The sequence below is a fragment of the Pollicipes pollicipes genome, unplaced genomic scaffold (genome assembly GCF_011947565.3).
Source record: "Pollicipes pollicipes isolate AB1234 unplaced genomic scaffold, Ppol_2.1 Scaffold_3087;HRSCAF=3621_pilon_pilon_pilon, whole genome shotgun sequence".
NCBI lineage: Eukaryota > Metazoa > Arthropoda > Thecostraca > Pollicipedomorpha > Pollicipedidae > Pollicipes > Pollicipes pollicipes.
Genome location: NW_023596225.1, coordinates 7660542 through 7676252, shown reverse-complemented (window position 1 = coordinate 7676252; position 15711 = coordinate 7660542). Strand labels below are relative to the sequence as shown.

General features: G+C 65.3%; 1 protein-coding gene across 1 annotated transcript in view; it reads left to right on the top strand.

Moving 5' to 3' along the window:
- The window catches only part of trio (trio Rho guanine nucleotide exchange factor), a 147734-nt gene that overhangs the window by 89380 nt on the left and 42643 nt on the right, over positions 1–15711 (top strand). Inside the window, exon 36 of the mRNA XM_037211990.1 lies at positions 8756–8978. Coding sequence (XP_037067885.1) covers positions 8756–8978 — 223 coding nt within the window. The remainder of the gene's footprint in view (positions 1–8755; positions 8979–15711) is intronic.

Below are 15711 nucleotides of genomic sequence, written 5' to 3'. Positions count from 1 at the left end.
CAGTCCGGACGTCCCGGTTGGCTCGCCTGCGCCGGCCGGCCGGGACGCTCAGCCGGCGCTGTGTGGCGGCGCGGCGGCTCAGCCTGGTTTCGCCAGACCTCCCGGATCCCCAGCGGTCAGGCAGGGTCAGCTACCATGGCCCGGGACGCAGCAGCTCGGCTCGGTCTGGAGACGCCGCCGTCGTCAGCTCAGCCGGCGGACATTACGCGGCTGTGAGCTCGTCCTGGAGACGCGGTCGCAACTGTCTGCCCAGTCTGGAGACATGTCCGTGGCCACTCAGGCCGTCCGGGGACATTTCCGTCGCTGCTATTTCCGCGTCAGGCCCAAGTGCCGAAACAGTTCCGCCAAAGCTTATGAGATAAAGAGCGACTTATGTCGAACTAGCTGCAGTGCCGGCCGGCTAGGAATGCCTTGCCAATCAAGCACGCTCGTTAGAAAACGACGCGAGTCGCGTCTCGACCAACCAGACTGGGCCGTACTGTTCGACGGTTCGGTGCCGGCGGCCGACCGGCGGAACCGGTCCGGGCCGGCGCGGCGACGGCGCCGACCGCCGCGTCGGTCGCGCCGGACCCGGCGGCGGCGGCGGCGGCGGCCGGCAGTAGTGCGGACGGTCGCGCGCCAGTGTGGGTGCGGGTCGGGGCGGGCTGGCCGCCGCTGTGTGGTCTGCCGGCGTCGGAGCGCGACGCACTGTCCGTGGCCGCGGCCGCCACGCGCGCGCGCGCGCGCGCGAGTGGTGTGTCGAGCGGAGGGCGGCGCGCCGCTGCCGCCGCCCCCTCCGCCGCCGCCGCCATGTCGGCCAAGTCGAAGGCGCGCCGCAAGATCTCGCTGCCGTGGTTCCGTCAGTCGTCGTTCGTAGCCAGCTTGCCGCTGTTCCGGCAGCACACGATCGACACACCGCGTGGCTTTCGCGGCCAGGTGAGCCGCCGCTGTCCCTCTGCCCGGCGGGCGACCATCGTCGCTGGACGTAGGTAATACCGTGGCTGTCCTCCTCAGTGTTCTGGCTACAGGTCGCTCTCCCCGCCGTCCCGTCCCGTCTCTAGCTCCTGTGCCCTCCCGTCTGTGCCGCTGGCGGCCCTCTCCGTTGTCCCTTGCATCCGACATCCTACTCGCTCATCTCCAGTCGCAAAATGTGAGCGCACGCGGCACACCAGCCGCCTCGGTGCAAGAGCGGGGCGGTACTCCCCGTTAGCAGGAGGCAGGTCGGCTGACGACACCTCGACAGGCGTCGCCTGTTCCATATTCATAGGCGGCTGCTGGGCCCGGACGGCCGCAAGGCCGCTCCTCCCTGGCCGCCGGAGCGCCTCGCTCAGCCTGGTGGACGGCTATCCTCGGTGGGAGGGACAGATGTCTATCCTCGGCCAGAAGGACGGACGTCTATCGTCGGGCGGAAGGACGGGCATCTATCCTCGGGTGGAAGGCGTGACGTCTATCCTCGAGTGGACGTCTGTCCTCGGGCGGACGTCTGTTCGCGGGCGGAGGTCTGTCTTCGGGCAGGCGTCTGTTCGCGGGCGGAGGTCTGTCTTCGGGCGGACGTCTGTTCTCGGGCGAACGTCTATCCTCGGACGGATGTCTGTCTTCGGGCGGACGTCTGTTCTCGGGCGGACGTCTATCCTCGGCCACGTCTGGCCTGCGCAGCCCGGGTGGCGTGACGTGGTCGTCCCGCCGCTTGAGACACGGGCAAGGCCACAACTGCGCCGTTGTTACGTGCGTGCTCTGTCTCTGGCAAAAGTTTTTGCCTACGCACATATCAACGCCCGGCTTTATGTTGCGTTGAAGAAAAAAAAGTGATTGACGCGCCAGAAAGCCGCGCCCTGCCACCGTTTCTTAATACGAAACCCAAAATGGAGCGTACCCTCGTGTCCCGTTAAGCACTCCCGAGCCCGTAATCTTGACGCATGGCCTTTTGTGGCCGTGTCTTTATGGATGACGTGCCGACGCTCGCTGTCGTGCCAGCGCGCTGCCCCTGCTCCGACCGCCGCCAGGCCGCTCAGCTCGCCGGGCGGCAGACCTAGTGCGCGTGTCGTCATGTGGTGGCCGTCTCCGCCGGTCCGGTCAGCCGCCGCCGCTCCGATTGGCCGTCGGCCGAACGCCGATCGGCCCAACGCCAATCAGTGCGTCCGTCGACTGGCAATCATCGGCTGTCCCCCCGTGCGTCATAAATGTCGCGCCAGCGCAGGTGTCGCCGCATCGAAGCCGCGCGTCACCCAGATGTTGGAACATTGCAGTCTCATTTTTCCGTCATCCAGGCGCCGGGCGCATTTCCGATTGCCGCTTGCCCCTCCCCCCCCCCTCCCCTGCCGTGGGCGGTGCGAGGGGAAGGGGGCCGTCGGGCCCGCTCAGTGCCCGCTAACCGGCCGGGAATGGTTTGTTGAACAGTGCCGGTGGGCGCGTTTACCACGGCGCGGCGCCTGTGATCTGGTGCGTCGTCGCTGAGCACCGACTGTTGTTTGTTCGGCATGTTTGTTGTGCTGATGGTACGCCATTACTTGGCGTTGTGTGCGGTGGTGATGCCTGTTGGCTGTTATTACACTAGGCGTCTGTTGGCAGAAGTCGCGGCCCGCGCCTTGTAGGATCGGATGTCCGCATCAGCCATGTCTTCAAATGCAGGCTGATGGGCGACACGCACTGGGCGATGAGTTTCGCGGTTTTGCGCGGTACATCGAGTGGAAGTGTAGCGCAGTGGTGCTCTGTGCTTCCTTTTTACAGCTGATAGGCTGGCGACGCCGGCGGTGCTGAGGCTGAGCCCGCTCCGGCGGCGGCTGGGCGCGGTCTCACCCTGGCCCTCGCCGTCGACGGCAGGCGGGGCAGCGCGGTTGCGTGCTGTCGACGGCGCATCACGGCTGGGGAGGGGGGGGGGGGAACACCACCTCTGGCGACTGTCACCGCCGCTGGCTCCGCCCGCCCGGCCGGACCAGGTCCGACCGGATCGGGCCAGGCCGCTCTGGGTGGTACCCCCTCCCCCCGTCCGCGGCGTCGCAGGCTGTCATGTTTTACGCCAGCTGTCATGTATCTCCTTCGTATGCTTTCCGCTGTTCTAGCTGATGGTGGGGCGCGGCCATTAATCTTTCCTTGTGAGCATCTGCTACACGCGCTGTGTTCTGGCAGATGAGGCCGATTGGCGAATGGGCCAGATTGGGCCCGTGCACGCGAGCGTGGATCATCGTACCGTTGCGAGGACAGAGCGCGAGATGGCCTCTCCCGGGAGAGGCCGCGTGCTGAGAGAGAGAGAGAGGTGTCCTGTCTCCTGGCGCGAGCGCGACTATCGGGATGTGGCGCCGCGGGTGTCCGCGATGGCGTCCGAGGGTCTGTCTGCCACAGGGAGCGCCGTAGAGACACGGTCGGGTCACGCCTTCCGCTGCCCACCGCTTTGGAGGGATCGGGCTCTGCTCGCCAAATTCGCCTGTCGCAGCAGCCGGGCGTTTGGACGCCTCTCGCCTCCGTTGGTCGTCTTGCCTGACGCCGGCCGCCCCGTTCCGTGCTTGGGCCGTGCGGTCGCGTCGCATGAGGCCACGGTTCGCAGCACGTCACGTGCGGGAAGGGGGGGAGGGGGGAACACCGTCCGGAGACGCTCGGCTGTCGTGCAGCTGTGATGGGCGTCGCCGGTCGATAGCGGCCCCTGCGGCGTGGCGTGACGACTTGAGATGACACCACGGGCCAAGCGTGCCGTGACGCCGGGCTGGGCCCCGCGGCTTCGGCTGGGCCCCGAAGCGAGGTTGTCGCGTGGCCGGTCGGCCACTCTCGTATCCGTTTGAGACCGCCGCCGCCGCCTTGGTGGCGTAGCGTAGGCCAAGCGTAGGTTACCGCTTCGTCGCGCCAGAGGTGCGAGCTCATCTCGCCGCTGGTCTTTTGTCCATCCGCGAGGCCGGTCGGTCGAATGTCCGCTTGTTACGCGGAGCTTCCCCGTACGTGTCCCGCGCTCGTCGCCGGGGCGGTTATTAGGTGTCGACGTTTGCGGTCGGCGGCGAGATACGAGTGTGGACAGAGGCGGAGCTGGTCGATGGGCAGCTTCGTAGCGGACGGTGCCTGCTGAAACACGGCCATTGGCGGCGCTGACGCAAGTCGCGCCGTGCCGCCGCTCGGCGCGGACGGACTGCCGCCGCGGGCTCGCTCGCGGCACTGAATGGGCACATGCATGTTACACGACCCAATGCATATCTGACAAGCAACCGGCGCACTTCAACTAGTATGAAAATGCATCGGGCGCAATGTGAATGGTAAGCGCTTGAAAGTCTGACTTTGCGTCGGTTTGAATGGAATGTACGTCGATTCGGTGAAGGTGGTGATCTTACAAATGACCCGTTCATAGTAACGAATAGTGCTTGTACACAGAGCCTGCCAACAGGACGTACGATGTCCCGGCCTGCTCGGACGTGCAGCCTCCGTGTTTCGTCGGCACCGCGGGTGTGGCGCAAGCCGCGGTGCGAGATACGGACGAGACCATTAGGTTGTCCTGTTAGGCGGCGGTGGTCTCGTTAACGTTACGCGAAGTCGGACAGCCGTGCTGTTCTTTCTGGCGGCGGCCGGCCGCCTTGTTATGACAACTGCCGGCGCTGGAGCGACGCTCTGGCTACATCCGACCGTCGCGACCGTCGGCACCGAGCGCCGCGGCGCGCCGGACGCACCGCCCGCTGGTGTCTCACGCGCGCCGGCTCCGCGCCCAACACAGCGTCCACAGCCTGCTCGGCCGTCCACGGCGTGCGGCGTCTGCCCCGGTAATACCTGGACTGGGGATCCACTGTCCAGCTCTCTTAGACCGAGTGAGAATGTGAACGAGCATTGGCGGGCGTGACGTGCGCGTGGCAGCGGAGCTCGGCTGAATGCGAATGGGTACTGGGCGGTTCCGCGGTGGGAATCCGGATGAGATGGGCGGCCCTGTCGGAAGATGCCGCGACAGAAGCGGCGCCTCGCAATCGATGCGGGCCAAAGCCGAGCTGTGTCGGCGGCCCCAGCGTGTTTGTTGTGGCCGCCGGAGCAGCCGGACCCGCCGGCGCCCAGGTCGCGGCTGGCGCGCCGCCAGCTCCGGTCGTGCTCTGCGTCTGTCTGCTAAATCGGACGGCCGCCGCCGCGCGCCTCGTCCCGACGAGCGGCCGTGGGAATCGTGGCAGGCCTGGTGCGCTGATTTGCCGTCGCCCGGCAGACGGTCGGGGCGACGAAGGAGGCGCGTGGGCCCGCACCGGCGCGATGCCGATGCCGACGCCGCGGTGGCCTGGCAACTTCGTCAGACGCGAGCCAATGGCCTGGCAACTTTCCGCATGCAAATGTTTCCTCTTCGACTTGTGCTGGGACTTCAAATAGCGTAGCGCGAATTTTCGAGTGAGCCTGTGTGTCCCCTGCTTAATGCGGATGGCCGGTCCGATGGGAATCCATTGGGACTTGCAATGCCAGGCATGTCTGTGTGGTCGTTGGAAGGCGGTCTGCGCAAAATTGGAATTGGTTTTGCAGAACTTTCCTGACGCGCTTCGACCATTGGGAACCCGGCGCCGCGGTCAGATGAGCCACGCTTTCTCTGGTTCCATACTGGCGCAGCCCCGAGGTCCAATTTATCCGGGCGTTGTGGGCGTTGTTGTGTGGTGTGCCGGCTCCGCTTCATCCCGCGTTCTGGTGCGCCGGCAGCGCCGCCGGCCGCCGCTCGGGCTATTGTTTGTCGCCGGCGTGGCCACGTGTGTCCCCTGGGGCGCCAGGACGACCGCCGGCCCAGCTCTGAGTGGTGGTCCGAGCCGACTTGTCGGCGTCTCCGAGTGCCAGCGCGTCGCCCGGGCGCCACGCCACCGCACACACCAGTCGGCCCGGACTCTACGTGAATGAAGGCCGGGAGCTGGCGGCCGCCGACGGCGGAGTGGGAGCCCCGGCCCCCGGCGGTGTCGGTCGGGGCGCCGCCGCGCCGCCAGCGGGCCACACCGTGGAGAGTGGGGTGGGGACGTTCCGGTGGGCGTCCGAGCGCCGCGCCGTCGCGCCGTATCGCCGCGCCGGTGGGCGGGTGCGGCGGTGACGGCTGGCGTCTGGTCGGTGTCTGTCGCGCGCCGGCCGGCCTGTCGCGACAGTTCTTCCCCCCCCCCCCCCCACCACCACCACCACCACCACCACCACCACCTCCCATCTCCGTCCCCCTGTCCCGAGTGGCCGGCCGAGACCCGTGTCGAGTGCGGCGACTTCAGCCACGGCCGCGGACGGTGGTAGCGGCCTGCGCCGGCAGGCGGACGGGACGAGCGCGACGGTCCAGTCTGTCGTGTCGGGCCCGGCCGCGGCGGCGACGGCGACAGCACGCTATTTCTGTGGCGACGGCTCGTTATTGTTGGAGCGCCGCTGGTCGAGTGACGCGCGTCCTCACTAACAGGCGCAGGCGCCGCTGTATTTTCGTTAGCCAGAAAACGGAGGAATTAGCCGACGACCGTCATTCTGGAGCTGCCGGGCCAGAGACATCTGTTGTCGATGTGTGAAAGCGTCCAATTTTCGTCGAGCTTGTAGGTTGGTTTTCGGAGTTTGCATTGGGCGAGATTTTTCATCAATCCGAGCGAATGTTTTGACAACACTTGTAACTGGGATAAATTATGACGCTAGCGATTTATGTGGCGGATTTTTCCTCCGTCAGGCGGCTCGGCTTCACACAGAAGCAGGCGTGCGACAAGCATAACGCGAACGCGTGCTGGATGTATTGTATTGTTATTCGTGAACGCACGACTCCGCCACCGTCATCAGCAGCTGGGCCATTGGAAGCTTCTAGGATTGAGAATCGAACTACCATCGCTGGATGTAAAGCCTTGCGGTCCATCCGTATGGCCACGTTTATCCCATTTTGTGTAGCTCCCTCCACAATATGGGCTTAACGCGATAGGGGGTGGGGGTGGGGGGGGGGGGGTGATAGTTCTGCGGGCAAATTGGAGCGGAGGCAATGAACAATGGTAGACAAATGTGTATAACAGATGTGTGTAGACAGATATAACCCGTAGGGACCGTATTCGCCGTCCGTCGCGGACGCGTCTGGGCGAGTGGCGCTTCCTCGCGTGGCCGGTACCACCTCGGACCCGTCCGGCGCTTCCTCGCGTGGCCGACGCCACCCTAAACCCGTCTGGCGCTTCCTCGCGACAACCATCAGCGATGGGAAGCGCGTTTCGGAGTAGCCGGTGGCTGATGTCTGCCGCCGACTAAATCAAAGGGGCTCATGCATGAGAAGTTGTTACAGCTGCGCACCGCACCGGAAACTATTCCGCCATTAATCATCTGCGAAATGGCACGGGGTAACCGGTCTCAACGCGAGCAGACGGGACGGGGCCGCGCGGATTTTGTCACTTCGCCTGCGCTCAGCCGTCTGGTGGCATCCTTGGCGTACATGTCTGGTAACGATAGCGCCAAGTGGCAGGTGGACGGGTTCGCCGCATAAATAAAGGCACTCATCGGGGCGGCGCTCGGCGTAAGCTGACGTAAGGCTGCTTCCCGCTCCCTGCCGTCGTCCGTCTAGCCGGAAGCCTCACGGCGGCAACGCGCCGCGCGCCTGCGTGAGAGACGCGTGCCGCGTCTCACCTCTGTCCGGGCAGCGAGCGAGCTGGCGGCCTCACGGCTGTGACGCGTGGCCAGCTGACAGCCGCCCAGCCGCCGGTCGGCGTCACCTGTCACAGGCGCCACGGCGCCCGGCGACGCGTCGTCGGACGAGACGGCGAGACGGGCGGCCCTGACGGGTCGGCGTCGACGGGGTGCGAGGTCACGTCGGGGCGCCGCCGGGCCGGCCGTCGGCGGCCAACCAGGCTGGGGCCAGCTGGCGCGCTGACGCCGCGGACGGGGACCTGCCGGCCCGGCCCGCTCTGTCAGACCCGGCACGGACGGTTCGGTTTCGGTTGTCAGCACCCGATGATACGAAATAATAATAGCCGTCCGGGGCTGGCTCGTCCTGTCGTCTGGTCGGGCGCGGTCTTCAGCCCCGGGGAAGGGCTGACGGGGCGCCGGCCAGTGGTGAAGCGAGCGCTGGCCGGCCGGTGGGCCGGTGTCGCGTCCGGCCGTGTGGCGCTATCTGGCGCGGACGCGTGCGGGCCGGTGACCGGGGGTGGCGGCGGACGCCGCCGCACCACGAAAACAGGCCACCTCCGACCCCGCTGGCTGTCTGCTGCCGGAAGTGGAGCAATCTGCGACACGTTGTAAATGCCCCAAACTGCTTTTGATAGGCAGCTGCCTCCCCTTGTGACAACGCTCCGGGCACCTGTGGGCTGTGCATCAAAACATGGACAAACGCCATGGCACACACTTGAGGGCAGTTGTTTCGCTGAACCCGTAAGAAATGCCGTTGCTCGCACCTGGGGATGGATTATTCACTGAAACCTGAACGAACGGCATTCCACACACTTGGTGGTAAGTCATTTACTGAAACCTGAACAAACGCCACAGAGCAGTTCCTAAGGTCGCATAACATTGTTGCTACGCCGCGCCTGCCAGAAATCTAAATTGGGAACCACATCCGGACGTCTACGTTGCGCAACGGCCGTTCAGGGACTTCATGTTCTGGTCACGTGACGGCGGTGGACTGGCGAGTTTGTGCGCTGACGTGCGTACAACTGATGAATAGTTGGCCGTGACCGGCACCTGTGTGTGTTGTGATCTACGCGGTGCTTGGTGACGCGGCGCTACCTGCCCGTGTCTGTGGAGTGTGAGCCGTGAACCGACGCGGCGTCTCGACGCCCGTGTGTCTGCAGCGCTGCCTGCGTAATCTGATGCGTGTTCGTGCGTCTGCGCGGCGTGACCGGTGACCTGACGCCGCGTGCGCCGGCAGGAGGTGACGTGGGTGGTAGCCGACTACACGGCCCAGGCGGCCGGCGAGCTGTCGGTGAGCCGCGGCCAGCAGGTGGAGGTGCTGGAGTGCGGCGGGCCTGGCTCGCCGCCCCCGCCGGCCGAGCTCTGTCAGGTGCGCCTGCTCCAGACCGAGATGAGCGGCCTGGTGCCGGCCGCCGTGCTGCAGGCGCGGCCGCGCTCTCAGGAGCTGCTGCCCGTCACAGGTGGGTCAGTGGCCGGCGACGCTCCCCGCCGCCGCGCCGTGGAGCAGCAGGCTGTGTCGCCGATACAGCGGCGGGATGTCGCCACCGGTGGAGCGGCCGAGGCGCGCGGCTGCGGCCGCTCAGGGCGGGCGATCTCGCAGCAAGCGTCAGAGGACGAGTGGCAACACGATGCAGCGACTGGCGGCTCGCGTGTGAACGGATTTTTTTAGGCTCGCGCCTTTGAAGCGCTCTGGGGTAACGCTTTTAGTGGCGCGCAGACCCGCTTTGACGGGGCTATTGGCTCTTTAGTTTGGCGTGATTGTCCCAACGATCAAACGCTGGCGTTGGTGGCGTGAGGAGGAAGGCTTAGTTCCTTGGATAGACGGTAGATGGCGCTGGCATTGTCGTCCTGGCCGGCCGAGATCGCGGCGCCGATACCGTCTAAGGCTGGGCAGCTACGCCAAGCGCGGCCGAGATAAAGAATGTCTGGCGATGCCATATTCGTCCGGCCGCCGTACTGCGCGGCGGCGCGGTGGTGCCGGGAGGTGGAGGCAGAGTCGGGAAGCCCGGCTCCGATCGAATACATCTGTCGGTTTTACGTGACAGAGCGCTGGTCTGGGGACTCGGGAGATTCATGCGGACACTGACGCCGCAGCCGACGCTGCCGTGGACGGGTACCGGCGCCGCCGGCTCCGGAGATGAGGCGGGGGCAGTGGGACGCCCAGCTGGCGGGCGTAAACAGAGTCGTTCGGTCCGGTGGCGGCGGCTTTACGCGGCCGGGAGACGGGTGTGAACGGCTCTCGACGCTGGCCGAGGCGTCCGCCCGCCTTCCGTTCACTGGCTGCTGGTTGAAGAGTCAGCGGCGCGGAAAAGTTCGAGGTATTTTACCGGGAGCGCAGCCAGTTGACGACTGACATGTTTCCGCACGTTGGCAGCATTGCGCACCAGCGTTGTGACGAGCGGGCTGCCATCGCTCCGCGCCTGAGGCCATGGCTGGGTTGTCCCGTGCGGCGGCGTTCGGTGGGGCTGGCGCCGGGGCCGCGCGGCGGACGGTGGCGCCACGGCTGGGCCGGTGCGGCGCCGTCGCCTGTCGGTCGCCTCTGACGGATGAGGCGCGGCGCCGGCGGCCGCGTGTGCGGCGGCATTGTTTTGCTGTCGCCCGGGCGGTGGCGCGCCGAAGGCCGGCCAGGTTGGCGAGGCTCGGCGGCGGCCCCGTGCCAGATGGGTGAGCCGGGGCGGCGGGCGGTCATCGCTCCGCCGCTGCCACGCCATGTCACCCGGGCTTAGCGACTTTGGCGATGACCACCAGGCGGCCGGCGGTGGCCGGCTGCGGTCGCCCTCTCCCCCCTGGTGCGGTCGTGCGGTGGCGTGCCGGCCCGAATGACGGCGGGCTCCGGCATCGTACAGAGTACTCGGGACGCGGGGCACGCATGCCGCGGTGGGCGCGCGCGCTCCGACGTGCCTCGCGAGCGGCATGCCGGCGCGCGTGGGGTCGGTCCGGCGCGCGGGAGGTCCGCCGCTCGGCCCAGCTCACGCGCCCGTGGCGCCCCCGCGCGCACCGTGCTGCGCTCCTGCATGCGTGAACGGCTGGCCGAGGCGGCGCGGCGAATGTGACATGCCGGCGGCGGCTGGCGACGGCGGGGATGGGGCGTTACATCCGCCGGCCTCGGCGACGGCCGCCCGGTCGGCGGCGCCTCGTCCGTCCTCGCTGGGCTGCACTCGGCATAGCGCTGGGGCGGGGCCGATGGTTTGTTTGGCCCGCTGCCGGCTGTTAAACTGGCGGCGGCCGTGCCGCGGCCGCCGCGCCTCCCGGTCCGCGCGCAGCGGGCTTCCGGCGCCGGGCATTGTGTGGCGAGCGAGTCTGCGGCACCGCCGCTGCGGGTGGCGCTGCTCCCGCTGCCGGGCCGGCCGGCTGACCGGCGTCCCCCGACGGCCGTCTGCGCGGCGTGGCGCGGCGGCCGCATCGGCGACAGCCGTCCGGGGCGGCCGTCTGCCTGCTCCCAGCTCCTGGTCGACCCAGCGGTGGCGGCCATCAGTCGGTAGTCGCCCCGCGCTTCGTGGTGACGGCCGTGCGGACGCATGTGAACAGCGGTCGGCGTGTCGTTTGTATTCCCAACGCCCACCTCCTTCCACCTCCGTCCTTTCACGTAGTCGCGCAGCGTTGGTTCGGCGGAGCGGCTGTACCGCAGTGCCTGTTGCGCTCGGCTTCATTGTGAGGTGACGGAATGGCGGACGGGCACGCGGTGCGCGTCCAGCAGTTCAGGTCGGACAATGCGAACGCCTCCGGCGCTGCGATAGTTTCGAAGGCGTGGCGACGCTGGGCTGTGATTGAGGATAGATAGGCCGTCGCCAGCCCCCCCCCCCCCCCCCCCACACACACAATCTGCCTAGTAATGGCGATGGCTGCCAAACCTGTAACAGCCCTCCAAAACTGCAACAACTGGGGCACCATTAAATGGCTCGGGAGGAGCCGTTGAGTTCCTCAAAGCTCTTAGTCAACAGAGCCCGGTGTACCGGGGCCGGTCGGATGACCATTGACTGAGCGCCGTGTGAGATGCCACCGAGTCGCCGGGCGTGTGGCGAGTTCTAGTGTTTGCGATGTGCCGCGATTAAAAGGGCGGTGCAGCGCTGACTGCCACACCATTCGACTGGCGTTTGGATCAGGTCGCGCTGCCCGTCTGCATCAGACCACACACCGGGTTGGTGGCTGCTTACCGGACGTTGACTCATATCGGAGCAGATGTGGGCTGCAAATGACAGATGTGTCGCTCTGTCTCTGTCGATCCGTGCGTGCGTGAAGTGATTCCAGGCTCTGGGGCGCCGACCTTGGAACGGATTTGTCGTTTGAATGGTCGGTGATGCGAGGCACGCGTCTTTGTCTCACTTCTGTTGCGTGCCGTCTCTTCGTGGTGGCTGAAATGATTAGTGACTGGACTGCATATAATTATCGTGACGGTCTTTGCTCGTCACGATTGTGGTGTATTCACCAGCTAACTGCTGCCAAAATACAGTGAGGGTTGAAGCTGCAGCTTAGCGCGGTTCAGCATTTTGGAAACGTGTTGTGCGGGGACCACTTTAAATGGCACAAGCCGGTTACGAAATTCACAGTTTCAGCTTTAAGTTTGGGCGCGTATCTGGCCAAACACATCTCAGTACATCCCCATCTGAATGTAAGAAGACACGAATGGGCGCCGTGTTCCATACCGGCGAGTGCACCACGTCATTCATCTAGCTAGGAGTGCGTGGTGAGACATGCGTGGCACTGGGGATGCGTGTTCCGCCACTGCGTCCCGGGGCGCCGGGCTCTATGCGCTAACTTTTACCATTGCATTTGGCGTGAATTACAATTTTCTTATTGGTGCTTTTCTGTTTCCAACCGGAACCTCGTCTGCGCCCTTGCTGTGTGACCAAAGAAAGCAACAGTGTTTATCTATCCCCTAATCAGAGTTTGTTTTTGCTTCCATTGCAGAGGAGGGGGGGGGGGGGGGGCGCGTTACAGTTCACAATGTCTGCAGTTCAAAATACCCACAAAATAGTTCTGCCTTGGTCCGCCAGGGAGACAAGTTTCGTTTTCGCCCTCATGGGAGAGGGCAGCGCCAAGCGTAACTTATGAATTGTGACATGACGTTAATTCGAACACATGCACTAAAGACAATTGTACGGACTCTTGCATTTTGGAATCCACCGTCACAGTTGCAAGGGATGTGTATGCCAGAGGCCCTGACCATCTTGGCTATTGTCCGCATCCGTCCAGAAGTTTATCGCGAATATCACCCTACATTACTGCACTGGAGGGAAACTCGGCCATTGCGCCACGGAGAATTATTGATCGGGCCGAATCGCTCAGTCACGATTTGTTTACCGCGCTGGTGTTTAGCGATTTAATTTTGTTCTGGCGGCGTTTGCTGATGCCTATTTGTAGAGCCTTTGTCCTTGACATGTACTCAGTGAGTGCGTTAGCTTTTTTTCTGTTTCTTCCAAGACCGCTGCTAGCTAATGGCGGTGCCTTCGCGAGAAATGAGGGGCTGACGACGATTGGTGGATGTGAGTGGCCAGACTACGACTGTCGGCCATGTAACTTGCACCTTGCGTCGCTCCGCTGACACTTTCGTGACAGTCGTGTTTTCTGAGGAAAATGGCATGTAATCTTTGGAGCTCAAGCAATAGTGCCAGATCTTGTCCTGCCGCGATAACGGGTCAACCGGTTGGTGAAGTGTCAAATACGCTGTTACCCGAGATATGTTATCGGCAGGTGGATCGATGTCATTCTTGATGTCTGATGCGAACGACTTGTTCGTGTAGCTGCAGATGTTCCACCGGCTCGGGCCCCTGCGTACCTGCTGATGCCGTCCGGCCGCCTGGTGCGCCTGCCGTGATGTGCGGCGCGTGGCCGAAACAGGACGATTGCGTGCCAGGGAAACTGTGGGACAGCGCGAGGCAGTGGGGAGTCTGGGCTAGGCTGGGAGCAAAGGCGAGGTGTGGTGTGATTGCGCGGGGTGTGCGCCTTCGCCCTCGCTGTCTTCCGAGTTTTGCATCTGACTGGGTGCCGGGGGGGGGGGGGGGCACGTGACCGCGGGTCTCCCGATTCGCCGGGGGTCAAGGGTCGGCCGCTGAGGCGGCGGCAGGGACCCGACGCTCGCAGGTGCCAGTCGGTTTTTGGACGAGTCCGGGCGAATACACGCTACGTTCTCTTACACGAGGCTACGCGATCGTCACCAGCAACTTGTCAATCAGCTGGATCTTAACTGCACAGAGTGGAATCGGGCAAGAATATTGTTGCACAGATGACGATGAACGACAATGAATAAAAATGTTGATTAATTATACTAATGATGAATTAAAAGCATAACGAGCCTGCATGATCGCGTGATCTTGGTTTTGCGTCATGCCGCCACTGTTGAGCGTGCGGCCGTTAGGGCTGGCCCCACATGCGTCAGGGGGAAGAGACGGGCGTGCCGGTCGCCGCGTGCCAGCGCTGAGCAGCAGCCGGCGGCGGCGGCTCGGCGGACGCTCGTGCTCGGATCACCCGAGCCGCTATGGGCCGCCTCCGGTGACAGCTCCTCGTGCTCGTCACGCCTCTTTCAGCTCCGAGGGTCAATACGCACTCGGACGGCGCATCGGTGACGGTAGCGCGCTGCTTCTGCGCGGAGATTGCTTTGCGATGGAGCGGCGACGGCGCGCTAACGCGCCGGAAGTCACCGGCGTGCGGGGCTCAGTGGCGCCCAGATCGATCCAATCTACCAGTGTCGCCAATTACGTCCTGTCTCGAGCCGCCTTGTTTTTCGACGGGGAGTCTTTGATGTCGCGCTGATGCCGGTCGGCCGCGCTTCCTCATTCGTTTGTTCCGCGGTTCTCACGTACGCCCGGCTGCGCTGTTGGCGCTCTCCACGGGTCGCACTCTTTCGACGTCCACCCGCCGCGTTTTGGCGGCGTCCGTCGCACGAACGTGTCCCGTTGGCTCACGCGGTGTGTGGTGCGGCCGTGGTCCGCCCGCGTCGCCGTCGGTGGTGGGCGGGCGCCGGCCGTTGACGGTCGATCTGCGCCGCGGCCGCCGCGGTCGGCCACGAAGCGGCGCGGGAGCGTCGCCGCCGCGTCACGCCGCTCGCTGACCGAGCCCGCTCAATAGCGCAGCCGGCCGGGCCGATATGACGTGATGCAGGACCGCGCCGCCGCCAGATTAGCTGGACTGTTGGCGGGCGCGCGCCGCTCGGAGGCCGGAGCGCTCGCCGGTCACGTCGGCGGACGCCGGCCCGCCGACCTCCTGATCCGACTGGGAATGATCGGCGGCGCTCGCCGCTCGACGGGCGCCGCATGACAGCGTTACTTGGGCCCCGTGACCCCAGAGTCGGCTGAAGGGATCAATAGGTGCTCTTCCGCCTGGTAGTTTATTTGGTGTACGTCATTTGGAAGACATGACAATGTCCAGCGCATTGTTCGTTCTTCACACATTTTACGCGTCTGGAGCATTTGTCACGGCTGGCCTGTTGAGTGTTTTAAAGGCGTGATGCTTTTCCGAAAGCTGCTTGAACAGCCGTGCTGCAAGTTGGGACGGGGTGGCAACCTGTTGCAATATGAACTTAAAATCATGAGGAGGTCGCTGGCGGCAGCGCGCTGCCGCAGCCAGCCGCCGCCGCCACCGCCGGTCTGCTCCTCGCCGGTCTGCTCCTCCGCCGCGTCGGCCACGGGCACCGGCGACTGTTCTCCGCGCCCCGCCGGCTGCCACGGCGCCGGAGCAGCCTCAGGCTCCGCGGCGCCACCCCTGCACACCGGCACGCCGCCCGGCCGGTGTGTGCGCGATCGAGAGTTTGAGGCGGAGGCAGGGATGTCCTGAGCGCCGTCGCCGCGTCAGGTGTCGGCCTTGCCGCTGCCTATTAGTCCTCATCACGCCATCGGCGTCGCCGTTTCCCACCGGCAGCGAACGGCGTGGCTGACTGCGCGAACGCCGGCCGCACGCGGACGGAAGGCGATCGGAGAGCGCAGCGTGTGATGGCGGCCGGTGCGCGGCGCGGGCGCGCTGGCGGGGGCGGCCGTCCGGTGCCGCCGTCCGTCCGGCCGGGCCCCGGCGCGGCGCCTCCGTCCGGGAACTGACGGCCCTCCTACCTGTCCGAGTTCGTATCGACCGCGCTCCGGCCGTCGCCCTGCTGGCTGCCGCTCCGCGCCAGCCCGCCAGCCGGACGGCGGACGCCGCGGTGCGGGACCGCGCCCGGCGAACGGACGTCAGGCCGTACGGAGAGGTGGTAGCGGGGTGTGGCAG